This window comes from Suillus clintonianus (genome assembly GCF_016758775.1).
Source record: "Suillus clintonianus strain FC179 chromosome Unknown DEU56scaffold_149, whole genome shotgun sequence".
Classification (NCBI taxonomy): Eukaryota; Fungi; Basidiomycota; class Agaricomycetes; order Boletales; family Suillaceae; genus Suillus; species Suillus clintonianus.
This window is the reverse complement of record NW_024539373.1, coordinates 40,799-58,259: the sequence shown is the minus strand read 5'-3', so window position 1 is coordinate 58,259 and position 17,461 is coordinate 40,799. Positions and strand designations below refer to the sequence as shown.

The 17,461-nt window shown below is 48.4% G+C and overlaps 5 protein-coding genes across 5 annotated transcripts; 3 read left to right on the top strand and 2 right to left on the bottom strand.

Moving 5' to 3' along the window:
- Positions 1 to 381: 381 nt before the first annotated feature.
- On the top strand, positions 382 to 2,363 carry DEU56DRAFT_747920 (uncharacterized protein; the record flags this gene model as incomplete). The annotated part of the gene is made up of 5 exons (XM_041349309.1): positions 382 to 424; positions 476 to 650; positions 704 to 844; positions 894 to 1,962; positions 2,022 to 2,363. The coding sequence occupies 5 exons, from the start codon at positions 382 to 384 to the stop codon at positions 2,361 to 2,363; spliced, it is 1,770 nt and encodes a 589-aa protein (XP_041202084.1).
- A 784-nt stretch (positions 2,364 to 3,147) lies between these two features.
- DEU56DRAFT_838805 (YT521-B-like domain-containing protein) lies at positions 3,148 to 6,728 on the bottom strand. The gene is made up of 7 exons (XM_041354894.1): positions 6,707 to 6,728; positions 6,564 to 6,645; positions 6,477 to 6,511; positions 6,385 to 6,405; positions 4,579 to 6,333; positions 4,374 to 4,519; positions 3,148 to 4,321 (listed from the first exon to the last, which is right to left on the bottom strand). Exons 5-7 carry the CDS (start codon positions 6,289 to 6,291, stop codon positions 3,514 to 3,516), a joined length of 2,667 nt encoding a protein of 888 aa, XP_041202083.1. The 5' UTR covers positions 6,292 to 6,333; positions 6,385 to 6,405; positions 6,477 to 6,511; positions 6,564 to 6,645; positions 6,707 to 6,728; the 3' UTR covers positions 3,148 to 3,513.
- A 593-nt stretch (positions 6,729 to 7,321) lies between these two features.
- On the top strand, positions 7,322 to 8,397 carry DEU56DRAFT_146539 (uncharacterized protein). Its single transcript, XM_041344768.1, has 4 exons — positions 7,322 to 7,478; positions 7,536 to 7,637; positions 7,691 to 7,819; positions 7,878 to 8,397. Exons 1-4 carry the CDS (start codon positions 7,399 to 7,401, stop codon positions 8,260 to 8,262), a joined length of 696 nt encoding a protein of 231 aa, XP_041202082.1. The 5' UTR covers positions 7,322 to 7,398; the 3' UTR covers positions 8,263 to 8,397.
- A 1,687-nt stretch (positions 8,398 to 10,084) lies between these two features.
- DEU56DRAFT_895574 (cytochrome P450) lies at positions 10,085 to 12,182 on the bottom strand (the record flags this gene model as incomplete). Its single annotated transcript, XM_041356391.1, has 12 exons — positions 10,085 to 10,175; positions 10,225 to 10,491; positions 10,546 to 10,570; positions 10,622 to 10,678; positions 10,735 to 10,924; positions 10,980 to 10,993; positions 11,044 to 11,152; positions 11,202 to 11,317; positions 11,367 to 11,644; positions 11,696 to 11,723; positions 11,756 to 11,938; positions 11,987 to 12,182. The coding sequence occupies 12 exons, from the start codon at positions 12,180 to 12,182 to the stop codon at positions 10,085 to 10,087; spliced, it is 1,554 nt and encodes a 517-aa protein (XP_041202081.1).
- A 1,554-nt stretch (positions 12,183 to 13,736) lies between these two features.
- DEU56DRAFT_146364 (uncharacterized protein) lies at positions 13,737 to 15,746 on the top strand. Its single transcript, XM_041344767.1, has 5 exons — positions 13,737 to 13,843; positions 13,902 to 14,025; positions 14,074 to 14,510; positions 14,564 to 14,807; positions 14,863 to 15,746. The coding sequence occupies exons 2-5, from the start codon at positions 13,918 to 13,920 to the stop codon at positions 15,676 to 15,678; spliced, it is 1,605 nt and encodes a 534-aa protein (XP_041202080.1). The 5' UTR covers positions 13,737 to 13,843; positions 13,902 to 13,917; the 3' UTR covers positions 15,679 to 15,746.
- Positions 15,747 to 17,461: the final 1,715 nt, after the last annotated feature.

Here is a 17,461-nt window from a genome sequence, read left to right as displayed (position 1 = left end):
GGCTTGAATAACTCAATCTGGATCGCTGAGCTGCTCGCGAAAATTTGTATTAGTGTATCACAACCGAGGCCTTCCCACCAATCAGAGGACTCGGTCCGTTAAGCGTCAACGTAAAAACGCTCGTCCAGAACCATCGGGCCTAGCCTGGCATGTGCTTAAGTACTTTCGTCGCCTAACAGCGATTCTGAACGTCATTCAACTGCATAGACTTTCATGCCAAGCCGCCGATAAGCAAGCACTAGCTGCCTCAGTCTAAGCGCAAACCAAAATTTCCTCTCGACATTTAGCTATCAGGATCGAGGCTAGCGAGTATGGTGTCTATAAAGTCTAGACGCCGAGGTCAAGTTTTTCCTGGGTACTCAGTCCTCAACAATCCACCCCATGAAGAAGCCACTCGTGTTCGCGTACTATTGCTCTGGGCATGGTATGTATTCAATCCCGTCTAGCGACCGATTCTCACTTCTTTCTTCTATAGGCTATGGTCATGCGACGCGGGTCTCTGCATTCGCTCGCCACCTCCTTAACCTCGACTCTCAGATGACGATACACATAATCTCGTCTGCTCCAAAACATGTTTTCAGCGACAGTATTAGTCTTGGGGTCCTCTATCGTTTCGCCGAGATTGACCCAGTCGTTGTGCAGCCCGTGGCGTGAGTGGGTTTAACCTACAATTAGCTCATCCCATTCATTGCTACACCATCAGATACCGAGTCGACCGTCACAGGAGTGTTGAAGCTCTCAGGTCCTTTCTAGCACGCAAGGAATCTCTTCTGGCGCAAGAGAAGCATTGGCTCTTTGACATACAGGTTGACTGTGTCCTTAGTGACGCTGCCTTCCTTGGATGGTGAGCTCAGAATTCCACATAGCATACCCTGTGCTTATCAATTATCCAGTGAAGCCGCAAATGCCGCGGGCTTGCCATCCATCCTTATCTCAAATTTCACATTCGATTCCGTATACAGCTACCTTTCAACAACATTTACGGACCAAGTCGATGTCAATGCGCCTCTAGGAGAAGAAATTGCGATTGATAACCTCGCTCCGGACTATCCGATCTCAGACGAAGAGCTTAAGCCCTTGGTTCAACAAATATATTATGGTTATCGCTGCGCAGACCTTCTCGTTCGACTTCCTGGATGCATACCTATTCCATCGTTCTCGATCTCCCCGTCATTACCGGCGCCACCCTGGACTGACCAGGACAACAATACAATCCTAGATGATATCGTGGCTCATCTTGTCCAGGAACCCACTGCATATGCACTCCATTCTTCGATACCCTTCGCTGATTCGCACACGAAGAAACCATTTGCGCGTAGCATTATCCAAGCTCCCCTTCTTGTTCGTGGTATTACCAATAGTCCAGACACAGTTTACTCCCCTGTTGGTCGATCCCAATTTCTTTCGTCGATTGGTGTCCCTGAACACTTACACAATCCGGATGAGACAAAGATCCTAATTGTATCATTTGGCGGACAGGTCTTCCGGAGGCCAACTTCCAGTCGCGGGAGCAGCACTGGTCACTCAAGTCCAGGGAGCAGAACACCTCGAAACCATTCTCCCGCAGAGATCCATGATAGTCCACTGTCCGAGATCCCTCCTTGTGGTGACGCTCTCAGGAAAATGGAAACGCCATCTCGCCCTCCTGTCATCAAGCCCGTGCCTAGCCCTACATGTGACAATATATGCGCGATGTTGACCAAAACAGAGTCTTGTTTCAAGAACAACGTCGCCCGTTCATATTTCGATGCGTTTGCGTCGGATATAACGCTCGATCATGCTATAGACAACCTCGATGCACGGCTGTTACCGGACTCGTCTTGGATCGCGATTGTATGTGGAGTATCAAAATGGGGGCAAGATGAAGCAGACGAAAAACCGCCCGACAGGTTTTTTGTCGCCCCAAAATACGTCTACATGCCCGATCTGACAGCTGTTGCAGATGTTCTGCTTGGGAAACTAGTACGTTATGTCATGTGGCCCCTTGATGCTGTTTTCCTTGGCTAATGGCTTTTCCAAAGGGATATGGGACAGTCTCGGAATGCGTCGACTCTTGCACACCTTTCGTTTATGTCGCACGTCCAATTTTCGTGGAAGAGCATGGCCTGAAGCTGCTACTCGCACGGGAAGGAGTTGGAATCGAAATCTCTCGAGAGGCTTATGAGACTGGCGAGTGGGCTTCTGCTGTGGAGGACGCATGGTCGCTGGGCAAGAATGCGAAAGCGGAAATGCGTAGGAGGGGTAGGTTAGGTATCGATATGGATAAGCGAGACGAAGAGGGTAAGTTACTTGCGGGTCGAGTGACGGATTGGGTCAAGACTTGGCACGATTCGATATCGCAAAGGTCGGTGTCTGAGATCTGATGTCTGTCATGATGGATCGTTGGACATTACCTTTGTCTACATTATTACATACTATATCAGAAGTATGTTAGTACATGCCGTGGACCCTTATAATCAACGCATGCTCAGGGCTGCGTTTGCATAATGGTTGGTCTCACCTGCACTAATTGCTCGCGTACGTACCTCAGATATATGCCACTTGGAGCTACGACGAGCAGGACTCCTAAATGTGATACTGCTTTTAAATTCCGATCGAATGGGCAGTGAATCTGCTAGACGCCTTCCGTCAAAGTTGTTCCCTGGCGATCGGACACCGATTATAGCCTAGGATAGCCTGCAACGCACACTAGCTAAAATATCAAATGGAGATCGTGAACATGAGACCAACTTGTGGGTCCTATTTGTAAGAGGTAGGTTCGCGATCAATATGTAGCCATTAGGGCTCGTCATAGGTAGATTACGGACCGGTTTTCGTTCGGTGACATCTGTAAAGACCTGACGCCTGGACCAGCTCGTTGGGACTCAAGACTCGGTGTGATCATCGGTCCCAAGTTGTGTGCGTTCTGTTGACAATCTTAGAACCTGGGCGGCCCAGGCCCCAGCTTGTAGCACAGTCAGCTGAGATCGCATGAGAGGTAAAAAGAGCGGTTGGTGATCAGTGATTTGTTACCTCAGCTGGACAAAGCAACACCGAAATGGCAACGCCCAGCTGAGTTTTAAACTCGCCTTCGCCTGGTGTGTGCAATGGCGACCACACAAACTCAAACGCGATCACCCCGCCAAACCCGCTCGCCGGACTACGGGAGACCCTTATCATACGCGTATATAACATATGCTAATAAGAAAGTATCGCTGCATGACAGGCGTGATAGGAAAACTGGACCCAGTATCACAAAACACAAGCCCCACAAAGATTACTAAACTAAAAACAGATAATTCTTGTCGCGTGAATATTCAAGTATACATATTTGTGTCGTAAAATGTCTGAAGATGAAGTGAAGATGAGAATGAATGAGTCAAATGAATGGTGTATGTCTACGTATGATTTGCAGCGCCTGCTGTGATTTCTCGTGGTCTTGAGACCGTGTAAACGTGTCAATCATAATGATTCCCCACTGTGCCCTGAGTTTACCGCGGTCGATGAGAGCGTTGACATGGGCTTGGCCGTACGTTAATGTATCGCGGCGGTCGACTTGGTTGTGTCCGTTACCGTTGGCGCAGCAGTGAGTGTCTGCCATTGTTCCAAAAGCTGTTGACCCACCCCTGGCTCAACCTCCGTACCATCCCGCGAGATCTTGATCTCCCGATCATGGTTCCAAGGATTACGAAGGTGTCGAGTGCAATGGAAAGGAAGACGGTCAGTGCAGAGCCACTCCACCTTGAATGCCTGTCCCCAACCCTGTTGCTCCTCGTCCCCAACGTTCTTTGTCATCGATGGCATCGCGTCATCTTTCAGCTGTTCTTCCCCAGCGTCGCCATCATCGCTACTTATACTGTTATTCTCTTCTTCCACAGCTTGCAAGGCAGATCCCACCGACTTCGTGCCATCTGTGCTCCCCTTATTCCGTACCGCCCGGACGGGCGCATTTTTGTCGAGCACAATGTCGGGAGTCGAATCTGCAAAATCCTTGGATATTAATCTGGCAGTTAACCTAACATTCCCGCTGTCACTGAGAGGAGTTGGTGGCTCTGCCGAAAATTCCCGCCGCGGGCGAGGTCCGAGTGCAGCTGGTGCAGATGCTCGGTGTGGCTCCATGGGAGAAGGTTTATTGCTCAGCAACCCTCCAGAATATGGAGTGAAAGGCATCGGCGACTCCTCGACGAGACGGTGTTCTGATGGCGTGAAGAAGGGTTGATTAGTAGCAACTAGGCTAGGACTGCCGTGCTCGCGCCGAGACGAGGAAAGAGAGGTCGTCGAAGAGTCTGCATGCGATGCCCACGAAACTTTGTGCTCGCCCCGTAATATCCGACTGGCCATCCTTTTGAGGTCATTGAAATCAGTACTGGGAAAAAACAGAGAACATTACATACCGTGCATATCCATAAAACTCTCCGCTCTTGTTCACACTAAATATCAAGATAACTTCATTGCTAGTGCGGTAAGCCTGGTCAAGAATGGCCTCGTTATGCCTTTGAGTTGCCCACAATCCGTTTTCAACACTCAAGTCTAGGTCGGACTACAAGGTCAAAAACATCATAAACAAACCACAACTTGTAATCCTCTTGAAACACGAACCTGCGTCAAAGACTTCAGAATGAAAAAGCGTTTCGGAAAATATCTTGACAAAAAGCTAGAGTTCGTCGACGCATAGGAACTATTTGATTGAGCCTTGACACTGCCTCCGAATTGCAAACTTGGGCGGGCTCGGGCAGCCTCCTCATCACTTGACAGTAATGGCACAGGCACGGCTAGTGGATGTCCTGACTCACTCGATATGTTCGAAAAGCGATCGGTAGGTGATGACTGATCGTCTTCACTTGGTGCAACCTGCTTATCCGTTTGTCCCTGCTGAGATTGCTCACGGATATAGCGAGTGTGCACACCCACTCCCCGTTGCCCACCTACCCCAGCACGCAGATCATCCTCTTTGCGACGTGCTCGACAAACAAGTCGTGGACCCCGCCGTTCATGTGGATGGAGCTGTTGCCCATTGAACCGCACAATTGCGCACCGTAAGTGCACTTCCGTGTCAAAGTTGACAAATGCGCAGTTTGACCGGGAGATTAAGAAAATTGATAGAACACCATTGTCTTCAGACTCAAACGAGTCATTGTCCATAGAAGGAGAGCGCTTCAAGAATTTCCAGAGTTCGTCATGGGTGGTACCACCTGGAACATTCCCTATCCACATCACCCATTCGGATCTATGGGAGGGGGGATTGGGATGATAAACTCGACGTACAATGGGACGTTCAGAACGAGGGCGAGGTGGAGTAGTAACTGTTGATGGGGCACGTTCGGAGCGGGTGACCATAGCGGGAGAGTTCGACACGGGAGCCGATGATGGTGGGGGAGCTGACACAGCCTGAGGTACCTGAGGTGGATGCCTTGCCGACAGAACCGCGGGTGGAGCAGTCGACTGCACAGGTAAAGCAGGTCCGCCATGAATAGAGGCTTGCGAAAAACGTGTCTCCAAGTCTGTCGAAGGAGAATCCTGCAGAGGTGGAAAGTGTATTGGGTACTGATGTTGATAATGCATGTGGATCCTCTCGTTAAATTCAGGTGGGACAGGTGAACTGTAGTACCACTGGTATGGATTTGGCTGATATGCATTGTTGTAACGGTAAGGAGTGTATGGACTGGGATAGCGCACAGACTGGTACTGCAATGTACTATGTGAACCAGAGGCGCCCGGAGGAGGCTGCTGTACAGGTAGCGGAGAGTGACCCGTGGGGCTATGTGCAGTGAAGTACATTCCCGAATTACCACCAGACGGATAGGAACGCCCACCCGCATCATGTGGTGAGTGCGCCTGCATCATGGGTCGGAAGCCTAGTGGATTTTGTTGATACTGGCCAGATTCTAGAGGAAAGTGTGGTGCATATCCACGAGCGTGTGTGTATGGATAAGGTTGTGGGTGCGCGGTTGGGAATTGTGGGGGCTGCTGGGATAACGTGTATTGTCCCGGATATTGATTCTGCTGGAATGACGATGGTGGGTAGTGCTGCTGCGGACTTCCTACGGATGAGGATGGAGGTATGTTGCCTCCTTGCGATGCGCTTGGGTGAGGACTAATGGCAACAAACGTCCCAGACGCATCATGCGGAGCTTGGCCTTTTGTCTGGACCCCAGGAGAGCTCGAAGGGAGGAACTGGAGATGGCCAGCTTGTATGGATGGCAGTGGACGGCGTGATGTACCGGGAGGGGGGTGAACTTGATTTTGCTGGTGTTGCTGCTGGGTAGGCGTCTGCATGCGATTTTCACTATCGAGAATCTTGTTAGTATTCATGGTAGCCCTATGGCGCGTATTTGACAATGTTAATGGCACAAACTAGCTCAAAGCCCCTTGAATTACGGAATTTGCAGGGGACATGCTACTCACAGAGGATAAAAGCTCGTGTTTCTGTTTGATGGGATATGCTGCGGTATGAACTGGAACTGTTCGAACGATTGCAATGGGAATGATACAGGTACCTTGCTATGTCCAGCTCGCCTTGAAATGTCATAGTCTGGAAGAGCCTACGCCGTGAGAAACATGATGTCATAGAAATATTCTCCTACCTTCTTGTTGCTCCTTTACGACTCCAGGAGATTAACACCTCCAAAGATTGCTTGGTGCTCCACTTTCGCCATGACGCGCGGCCTGTCCTCCTGTGCTTAGCACCGCCTACTCTGACGACTCCACCTTAGGATATTCGACACACACTCAATTTCAAGTTTTCAACTTCCCCACTCTTCAACCTGTCCAGGGTATGGTGGGGCTAGACCCTTCGAATTGGAGCGGTCAAAGGATGACCATGGGCATCAAATCCTAGCCAGGGATGATATGTCAAGGAGGTTGAGGAGGTACAGTTCAACTTGGTTACCGCGTTCTAACTCGCAGTTCCACGGGCCGGGGTAGCCCGAAAGACCCAGCTGGCTGGCGCTCACAGCTCGTCACAGCCCACACACAGCTCTCCAACCAAGACGACACATGGATTGCATCAGCTTGGAGCCTCATCGACCATCAAGCGAGGGCACGGATATTGGAACAAGGACACACCAGGGCAACGCGGCATGCCACAACAGGTCATGCCAAGCAAAATGGGTACATCTTTGTAGGTTGTTTGATCAAGTCGCGGCGTCGGTCTTCCTGGTAAATTTACAGCTGTAGTTTCTGATCAGATCTTCTAAGAGAACTAATCAATCGGTAACTAAGTCCTGCCATAGACTTCCGTTCAAAATTCGAACTTCATGCCGTTTTTTGTGACACACTGTCACATTCTGTGACTGGCGACATTTTGTAGTATCCCTACAAATTATAGTATAAATCTCCCATAACTAAATGTAGTGCATCTCATGAATTTGCAACCCACACCGAAGTCGACTCCACATCTCACATCGCCCTGTATTTTTAATGGGTCGACCCCGCCTTCATGCAACGGCGGAAGAAAGGGCAGCTGCTGCGCGAAAATATAGACAGGATTATTATGAAAGGTCACTCTTCAGAGACCAGTCTAGTGTTGTGTCGTAATCAACTGACATTCGTTACAGGAACAAAAAAACAATAAGCGTGAAAATGGCAGCCAAATACAAAGCACGACGTGCGGGTAAGCTCGGTAGATCAAAGTCTGAGCCTGCGAAGGCCACACAGCTGTGAGTTACCGCAGTGTTCTTGTGTAGTTCTGTCTCCACTTATCAATGCCAAGCTCCGCACATTCCCCACAGCCTGAGAGTCATGTCACCGAACAAGCGACATCTCTGCCCGATAGCCAGAACCAAGTTCCTGAACACGAGACATCACCGCCTGATAGCCCTGTCCATCGGATCGATTTACAGTATGTGTTTGGGCTCCCGTTGCTTCCCTATTCCAACAATGATCAATAAATTTTCTAGACAACGCATACAAGACATTCAGACGGCAGTGGTAGAGACAACGGCTCTTCATGCTGAGGACTATTTCGAACATCTCTACTCTACTCTGACGAAGAACTCTCATGATTATCAACTCCGCCTATCAATCATTTCAGACGCTCTGAAACATTTAGAAGGATATAGTTTGCAAGCCCGAACGTTGGAGGCAGAACTCATGCAAGAGAACGGGGCCAGGAAATTGTTATTCCAAGCGCAAGAGCTCACACAGACATTAAGGGATATGACGGGAGCTGCTGAAGAGCTCTGGTGCTTTATCGTACACGACCCGGATACTGCGAAGCTCATACAACAACACTCTCGAGGGGAATTGCGATTTCAACAACCAACTATAGATAACTTTGTTTAACCCTTGTTTGATATGCGATTGTTGGGCAGCAACAGTATATGTCGATGTCGATGTTGCATACCGCTCCGCTGAACTTTGACATTCTAATTTCCCACGGCTTTTACGCAGAAGTCCGAGTCCACACCCCGTCGCTGTCTTCTAAACTAGCAAGAAGGTTGATTCTATGTACACAATGTCAATGTCTGGCACACATACTTCAAATACTTTTATAGCGTGTTAAACTTCAGATCCAGCTCGGACTGGGTTGTCGGACGGTCGTCGTCCAGTCTCAGTGACTCGCCAAAGTTGTTCCCAAGTTCAGGCTCTTTCAAGTATGGTCCTCGACAGGCTGCAACGTGTCTTATGTCAGTAACGAACTCCCGCTGGTAAAATATTCCACGGCCGTGCTACCAGGTGGCCAGACGAAAACACCTGCAGGAGGACTAGACCGCAGCGTCGGACAAGCGAATTGCGCTTTCTGTTCGTATCGAACGATTAGAATCCAAGATATGTAAACGAGCGGAGTCTGGACGTTCTTGGTATGTAGGCCTTTTGTTTCATTTGGTGGTTCGTGCGCTCATTTACCGTACTAGAAGCGGCTTATGTGGCTGCGCGATTTCTCATCTAATCATTTCGATGTTGAACTTCGTGCCTACAGACAACCGTCCACGGGGCCTGTACTACGCTATTTACCCTAGTGCGCTGCTCACCATCACCTACTCAGCTATGGTCTTCGTGCACTCAGCGCTTCGCTCTGTCTGCGGGCGCAATCGGCGGACTTTATTATATGTAATAAGGACGACCTCATGACTCTTTGCTTTGTGTTGAATTTGCTATGCTGGGCGCCAACCTTGGCTTCAGGGTGGCGAAGATGTCACTTTGTGATGGCATGGATCAGGGGAAATTAGGGGAGATGTCGTATTTATTAAGCCTTGCATGTATGTATGACCTTGATCCCTGTCCCTCACAAATGATTCGTCTCATTTAGGGGTTAAAGTTCATGATGGCGGACACGAGTGACTCCTTGGAAGCACATAAATCAATACACGTGTGCTGCACAATCTGATGGATGATGGCAGAGATCAACCAGGGAGGGAAAGACACCACAGAAACCGAACATTGTTTCTTATAAGCAATCGCCAACAAGACCACACACGTCGAACTATAAAGGACTCGTATTGTTAGCAGGAACGACAATCCAACACCATCAACCCATCCATTACAACATGAACGCTGTAAGCTTGGCTTCTCGCAGTGCATTTCGTATCTTATCTCAATCTTTCAGGTCACTCAAGTCCCTGTTTCTCAAAACTCGTGTGGCTCGAGCAGCTGCAATTGCGGCGACTCGTGAGTAACACTGTCTTTTCGTCTTGTGCACGAAGTCTGAATCATAATGTGCAGGTGTGCATGCAAGCCAGGAGAGTGCAAGTGCTGAAACACTGCGGCGCCTGCCATGTATAATCCAGTCTCGGTATTTGACCGGAGCCGATTGTATGATTGTTGTGCGAATAATCATGAAGGAGAGGTGTAAAGTTTGAATGTTTTTGGTGTGAACTTGCAAGTCGAATAAGCGAGGATCTCAATGAACACCACGACTGCTAATGTCCAATGATCAGAAATGACCGAAAGGTTATCCTCCGATTGACTCACGTCTGGTGTGATCCACTGGATCACCTTGCTTCGAATTTCGGAACTCTACGCCACTAGCTAAGCATTGCAATTCATCGACGCCGATATAGACAGCGCACTTGTTGTGCACTTCTGCGAATATAAAACCAAGAGAATATGTTACAACCCAGATTGTTACATGCCAGAAAATTAAATGTACATGTAGAAATCACAATCACGCAGTGGCGCTAATCAGGGATGTAAGTTTCTCCACATCCATGTCACGTCGTCGAGGGACAATCCGACATGGGAAGCTCACGGGACGCCTGCAAGTTGTCAGTGCCATGCGCGCAAGTACCTGTAGGAGATACATACGACATAATTCCGGAAGTCCACCGAGGTTCAAAATTGATATCTTTTCCATTTGCGTCCGTGGCTTTCAAGAAATCGAAGACAGCGAGCGTGGAAGCGATCGCAGACCATAAAGTCGCATCTGCAACGTAACGCCCCACGCATATGCGTCTGCCCCATCCCCAAACGGGAGTAACGTGGTCGTCGTTCAGGTCGCCAGAGGGTGTGAAGAATCGTTCGGGCTTGAATTCGAAAGGAGCAGGGTATTTCGTGGCGTCGTGTGTCATTGCCCTGGGAACACAGCGATTGTGAGAGGGAAGAGTTAGATATTGATTTTGTTCGTACCAGACATTCGTCAGGATAGATGTTCCTGATTGAGACAATGTAAGGTAAGGAATTGTCACTCAAGCTCCCTGCTCACCTTTGGGGATAAAGTATCCATCATACACGTCGTCGTTCACAGCAGCATGAGGGACGCCTAAGGGAATGCTCGTCAAGGGATCGGGAACCATACACTTTCCACGAGCGCCTTACCGAGAGGTACAATCGGATAGAACCTCAATGTTTCGCGCAGGATAGCTTCGATGTATGGCATAGAATCACGATCACCAAAGTCGGGGAGTCTGTCAGCTGTTACGACACGATCAATTTCTGCTTGAGCACGTTTCTGAACTTCTGGATTGAGAACCATCGCTTGTACAAAGACGAGTACGACCGAATGTGTCTGTTAGGCAAAGTCAATCGAGGTTTCTCCCAAGCAAAGTTGCTTGCGAGCTCACAGTCTCGGAACCAGCTGATACCACAGTCAGTCGAAGGTTGCATGAGGAGGATAAATAAACCAACCCCCAAATGCAGTTGCACTGGACTCTTTAATGGCCAACTCAAAGGACGGATCGCCTTGAAATCGTGCGAGTCCTTCGGAGACCATGGAGGGGGAAGACAACCCAGAGGACTAAACACCTAAGCAGAGCGTCACGCGCCCAAGAAAGATATGAACTTACAATTCTGTCAATCGCATATTCGAATGGTTTCTCAACCATATCCTTGAGTACGCTCTTCAGTTCCAAAGCATGTCGCTTGAATGATGCTCCAGGAAACCAGGCAGGGATTAAGGTCACTACGGTTGCGTTCTATCAAGGTAATCTCGCAATGTGAACAATACTTACAGGCAGGGTAGGAATCAATGATAGCCGCCTTTTCTGGAGTCTCAGCATGAATGATTCTATGCATTGCCCCCTGAATCATGGAAACGAGGGGATCATCGGGCTTCGTGTCATAGTCATAAACAGCAGACATGACGATGGATGCCGAGTGAGTTTCCAGATGCATTTCATATTTAGCGGGGTCATGGAAAAGATTGAGCAAGAGCTGGTGCGCCTTGCGGAGCTGCATAGGTCTGTAAATCACAGCGGCTTCAGGGCGGAAGGCTTGATGATATATTCGTCTAAAATATTTAATGCAGGAGCAAGCCAAGGAGTGTACAATATATGCTTACCTGTGCCTGCGCCAAGCATCACCGTAGCCTCGCATCACTGTCCTGAATGCAATACCAAACCTTTAAGACAAATAGTGTGAGTAGGTTTGAAAAGCATGCATCGTATTACTTGCAATTCCATTGTAGCAAAACGGGGTCTGTCAGAATAGTTGCCAGAGCGCTTCTCAAGAAGCGCTCGTGCTACCTTCTCAGAGTTCAAGATGATTACGTCCTGGTTGAGGATACGAGAGTATATAATGTCGCCTGAAACTCTGTCAGATATCGTATGTCGAACAAAAAGGGAAAACAGACCATAGATATCACTCCATTCTTTGTATGTGATCCAAGGAAAGACTGTATTCATGCGATGCAAGTTGCCAAGGATAGGCAGGGGCCTTGGACCAGGGGGCAAAGGGAGGTTTCTTCGCGCTTTCTTCTTGTTAAAACTTGTCGTGATACTGATTATCGCAAGGAGAGCCACAACCAAAGCTCCGTGTGCTAGGTCCATGGTGAAGAAGGTCAAGTATGATGACCTCCCGATTTTTATCAGAGGGTGGATATCTATTTAATTATCACATTTCTAGCCCTAGTACATGCCGTATAAAGGTGTATCAACATGACATGAGACTTGAGTTGACGTGCGCAGCATGTCCTATCGAAGGCTAGCGTGACATCTCATAGACGCTGCATATACAGGCAGGGAATGAGTGCGCAGGTACCAACAAACGAGGACGACTAACCGCTTGATGCATGTTACAGTCTGTCAGCCGGCCCTAGGTTTGGTAAAGAGTTGTGAAAAAAGCGACAATTGTTGACTACGACTATAGCCGAGATCATCGACAAAGGATGGACGTCTGACATGTCTCCCACAAGGTTTCTGGTGGTTGGAAGCATCAGAGTGGGAATTTATTCCCTTATATAGTCTTGTGTTACTGACGACATCTGCCCAAATTCCCGGGGATGAGTCTACTCAATCTTGCGGCTTAAAATAAAAATATTCAAATTCTGAGCCAGCAGCTGCTGGATGTATTGCACTAGTGCTCAAGTTCCTGTGCTAGTTGCGAGATGCTCGTCGGGTCGTGTAAAATCAGCGAAATTTACAGCCTTGAACAAAGGCTGCAGATATTAGTGATGACTGGTTTTTGGTGCCAAGGTAAGCGTCAATTTTAGTTTCACAATTTGGTTCTGAGATACCACAGATACACCTGCAGGCCTCCGGTAACATTGATGACTGGTTCGTGGTTATCCCATGGCGCTGTTGAAAGGTTCCGACAGATTTAGAAAACGTTGTGCAACACCATCGCGCCAATATGGTATGCGTACGGGAGGAATTGCATTTCAGGTGTGTGTTCGTATACTTTTTGACTTGTCCGCTCGTTCTTTACTTCGTCATTGCACACGTCTTGCAGTATTCATTCCGTTTTGCACATTCAGACTCGCCTTGCCTTATGACACGCACTTTTTCCACATTTTCCTGTTTCATTCGATCAACACTCACACTGCTCCTCGCTCATAGACGATACCCTCGACTTTTACTCCTCAGCGGCCCAACTCAGCAACCCTGGCTTGGCAGACCTGCGCTCTACGCAGCTGAAGAGTTCGGTGAAGAAATACGGCCCGGAACGCCACCGACGCTGGGCCACATTCTGTTCAGTGGCTATTATATTGATATGTCAATGATCACAGGACTGGCCAGATCATCTTTTTGTGGCTGTTGGACGCTTTGAAATTGCAAAGGACCCCAAAGAATTTGAAGACGCAGTCAATTAATTGCGCTACGAGGAACCGATGTTGGTCACTTACTGTATTCTCTATCACGTAGTGATGAGGCTTCCAGCATGAATATCATTCCCAGAGCTCAGCATTTCTATCGTGTTTCATTCTGATGAACTTGTAGTCTACGGTATACCCCTCAAGTTCAAGGATGACATCATACTCAAACCATGCTCACGTGTTGTTAGCCCCTGTGGTGTTACCCGGATTTCCTAAACAAGGTATGCGGATAAACGATCGATGACGGTTATCCGCGTTTACATTCACAGCGTATAAAATGGTCCACCTCCACAAGAAATCCATCCCAGTTGTCGTCGATATCTACTCGATTTATTAACTGCACATCCTTGACCTCGTCATTGCTTCTGCCGAAACTGCAACCCAGCAACTTGAAAGGTTCGTGTGATCTGTCCTACATTCTTGCAAGTGAATCTCACATCCGGGTCACTGGCAGTACCAAATCATCAACCATGAGCGAATTAAATCAAGCCACCCTAACACTATTAGACTGCCCTGTCGAAATTTTGTTCAAGATTTTCGGCCATCTAGATGTGTACGAACTCGTACGGGCTCGTCAAGTAAGGGCAAAATTTCATATTTTTAAAAATTAACTCAAGTCTCTTCAGATATGCAGTTATGTTCAACAAGCGATTGACTCTTCCTCGGAGTTTCTGTATTCAATCGACCTCGTATATTTTAACGCAATTCCGGTCACTGTGCGTGGTTCGGTCGATACTGACGTCCAAGGACTCCGTCAGTCGCTTCGACAAAGAGAATCTGCATGGCAGAATGCTCAGTACTCATCGAACGCCCTGGACCCTGTCCAGTGCCCTCTGGTTATGTACCGATGGTCGTCCGGCGTTCTGGGATTCCCAGTCGCATTTCTGGGACTCCAAGTCGAACAAATCGAGCGAATAATATTTCTCCAGCCCCAACCGGCAGATGGCCACTCCAGTGCCCCAACAATGCGTCAGTGGAGCTGCCAAGTCGACAGCCCATTCCCCCATTTCAATTTTTCGCCTGCGCAGGATCTCGTGGTTTCCACTGCCGAAGCACCCCAGGGGTGAGTGGTTTTTTCAAGTCGTATCACAGACAATCTATATAACGGACGTCAAGGGCGAATCACGCGTTTGATATCAGTTTCAGATCCCTTTCAGAGGATAACGTCCATCCGGAAGCGGCATCACCTGTCCTCAAAGCACTCAACAACGAGGTTGATCTGGAGTTGTTCAACTTCTTCATTCAAAAATCCTCGATCTTTGGGGACTATTATGGTGTTTTATTCAGAAATGCCATCAGAGCGAATGGAGCGGCCCATTTTTTGCAGATCTGGAATTGGAAGTCAAAGGACGCCTTTCAGGTCAGTGAATCTCCTGACGTCGTTATTGTGACTTACGAATTAACTGGACTTGTAGTGCATCGAAGCTTTTGACGACACGAAGGACTTCATCTTCCTGACGAACGAAAACATTCTCGTCGCCAACGCCAGGGAACTATCGTTATATTCCCTTGTCCATTCCTCCAATTCCCTCCAGATCACTGCCAAATTCTCCCTCCCACCCTTGCGGAGTCCCTTTGAATACAGCGATCTCAACTTCACCCCCATTCCTTTCCCCGCCCACACACACAACCAAATCATCGCTTTCAGCATGAACATTTCAGGGGGGGGCTTCGCCATCGATCCTTGTTTCACACTCTTCGTCGAGCGCGATACTCTCTTGCAACTCGAGTCAACCTATACGAGTCGCTATGGAAAAGCAACTGAAGACTCCCCTAGTCTTCCTTGGTCCAGCTGGGGTCCAAATCACACCCAGTCATTCGTGGAGCGCTCGCGCGATCCTTGCAAACACTCCGTACTTGGCTTTCGGTCTGTATCTTTGGTCGGGGACCGGATGTCGGAGCGTGAGCCGCGACCACTACGCATTCGCGACTTCAACCCTCATCGAGTGGCGAACTTCAAGGCTGGGAACGGATCTAGACTCAATCAGCAACTTATCGAAGGGGAGACAACAAGCTCGAATCTGTTTTTGGAGCCTCTTGGATCTGGTCTTCCGTATCTTCAGACGACCACTGAGGAGAAGTTCGTTGCAACGGATATGAACATGGAGGCAAACAGGGTAACGTTGCTGATGTTCGAAATGAGGCCCACTTATACGATGTCGCAATCGGGTCACGAGAGCATCGTCAAGTGTGAACATCTACAGCGCTTTGAAGTACTTGATTTCCAGTAGATATTTACCTCATAGTTTCCTGTCATTTGAGCATCTCAATCCATATTGCGTTTACTGATTCACAAACACACTGAAATCAATTGATTCTGCTATCTACAGTGCTATGGGTCAACCGTCAGTTATCAGGATTTGAAAGCTATTGCGACCTGTTGGGCTGCTTTGGAGAGTTTATCCGTCAAGATCCTTGTTGAGTACACAGCAGATGAGCTATCCCTGGTGTCCGACTACGCCCGTTTGTGCACCACTCGACTTGGCTGCATGGTGACATCTCTCCACCCTCCCAACCCTTCTCACAGTCGAGATTGATGGGTGGCATGTAACTCGCCTCCACTATGAATCTGTGCATTACGGTGTCATAACACAGGAAAGATGGGACGGCAACTAGTTCAACGACTGTATTTCAAGTAAGATTGCGACCCTTCCAAATAATTTCAGCTTACCGCTCGGTGCGAGCGTGAGTGGCTAACTAATTCAACTCGCTGGGAGTTACGCATCGATGTGACGAGATATGTATCGGTTTGTCTATGCATACCGCCTTCTTAAGTATACTTAGGAACATCAAATAAATAAGTACTGCGACGAAACTTGGAACAAAGACGTAGCGATGGAACAATGTATGGGTCGGTTTGTCTAGACCCACCTCTCTGTCAAATATTGTGAATATCACTTACATAAATAAACAAGTACAGTGACGAGATTTGGAACCACAAGAAATCCTCCCCGCTCCCCACATAGCACCTGATCAGGAGTACCCGACCAGTGGTAATCGCCTCGAACATTTCCCATCCTACACGCTACTGCTAGTTGACACATGCACACGCTCTTGGAAAGCAATTGAAGTCATGCCAGTTGCTGCGTCGGAGTCGGCCACGAGCTTGGCGTGATATTCTCGAACGCTAATGATGAGGCGTGGTCCTAGCACACAAAGCTGCACGACCTCGAAAATTTGAAGCAAACCATAATAAATCTGGGTGTACAGGGAATATATGTCCTGTAGAAACGATGAACCGTTGCATGCAGAATGTCATCGACAGAATAACATACCCCTGATAACGTTGGAGACAACTCTCCGCCAATCATGAAGCAAGAAACAGCAAGAAAGCTAAGAGGTGCAGAACTTCAGCGGAAGAGGGGGACCGCATTGGCATTGTTAGTTCACCTCGCAAAGTAAGCAACGTGTGATTTTATCAACACCGTGAAACAGTCTCCGATAATTCCTCCTGTCGACTGTCGTCGCAATTCAAGGAAGTGTTTTACAGCAATCCAGATTGCGAGACATAACGCAAGGACCTCCCATACAATGGCGAGTATCCAAGTAATGGGAGGCAGAAGTCGGAGATTTCCTTTAAGTGCGTGACCAGTGCACAGATAGCTACCGGAGAGAATGAGCTCCTCTGGCATTCCATCAATAAGCCTGGTGCATGTAAGTCTTTCATCCAAAATCAAGCTTACCCGCTGAAGACTCCATTGTGACTATGACGCTGAGAACACAGCCGCCGACGTTGGCAGCCAGGCAGACTACAACGAGAAGTATCAGCACCTTTCTGGATTGTTGATACATGGCGTGTAATCGAGTGACCATGATGACTTGAGTGATGTTTCTGTTAAGTCAATATCACTGACACGCTGTAGCTACATAGCTCACCGCCCAGCATCGCACTCACAACAATACCCACCCAATTTTGTGCAGTGGATACAATCAGGCCTGACAAATCCAGTTGTAATCAGCCTCGGAGACTCACACACTCAAAGAAACTCACAGCTGCGGCAGTCATTATATTGC

Excerpts from the sequence above, each read along its gene's own strand:
- DEU56DRAFT_838805 (XM_041354894.1), bottom strand. The coding sequence starts at position 6,291 with ATGAATACTAACAAGATTCTCGATAGTGAAAATCGCATGCAGACGCCT. Across the intron at positions 4,520-4,578 it reads TTCTGAAGTCTTTGACGCAG|TCCGACCTAGACTTGAGTGT; the intron begins GTTCGTGTTTCA and ends TTGACCTTGTAG. Across the intron at positions 4,322-4,373 it reads GAGTTTTATGGATATGCACG|GATGGCCAGTCGGATATTAC; the intron begins GTATGTAATGTT and ends TGACCTCAAAAG.
- DEU56DRAFT_146539 (XM_041344768.1), top strand. The coding sequence starts at position 7,399 with ATGGGTCGACCCCGCCTTCATGCAACGGCGGAAGAAAGGGCAGCTGCT. Across the intron at positions 7,479-7,535 it reads AGACAGGATTATTATGAAAG|GAACAAAAAAACAATAAGCG; the intron begins GTCACTCTTCAG and ends CATTCGTTACAG. Across the intron at positions 7,638-7,690 it reads CCTGCGAAGGCCACACAGCT|CTCCGCACATTCCCCACAGC; the intron begins GTGAGTTACCGC and ends ATCAATGCCAAG.
- DEU56DRAFT_146364 (XM_041344767.1), top strand. The coding sequence starts at position 13,918 with ATGAGCGAATTAAATCAAGCCACCCTAACACTATTAGACTGCCCTGTC. Across the intron at positions 14,511-14,563 it reads ACTGCCGAAGCACCCCAGGG|GGCGAATCACGCGTTTGATA; the intron begins GTGAGTGGTTTT and ends ACGGACGTCAAG. Across the intron at positions 14,808-14,862 it reads AGTCAAAGGACGCCTTTCAG|TGCATCGAAGCTTTTGACGA; the intron begins GTCAGTGAATCT and ends CTGGACTTGTAG.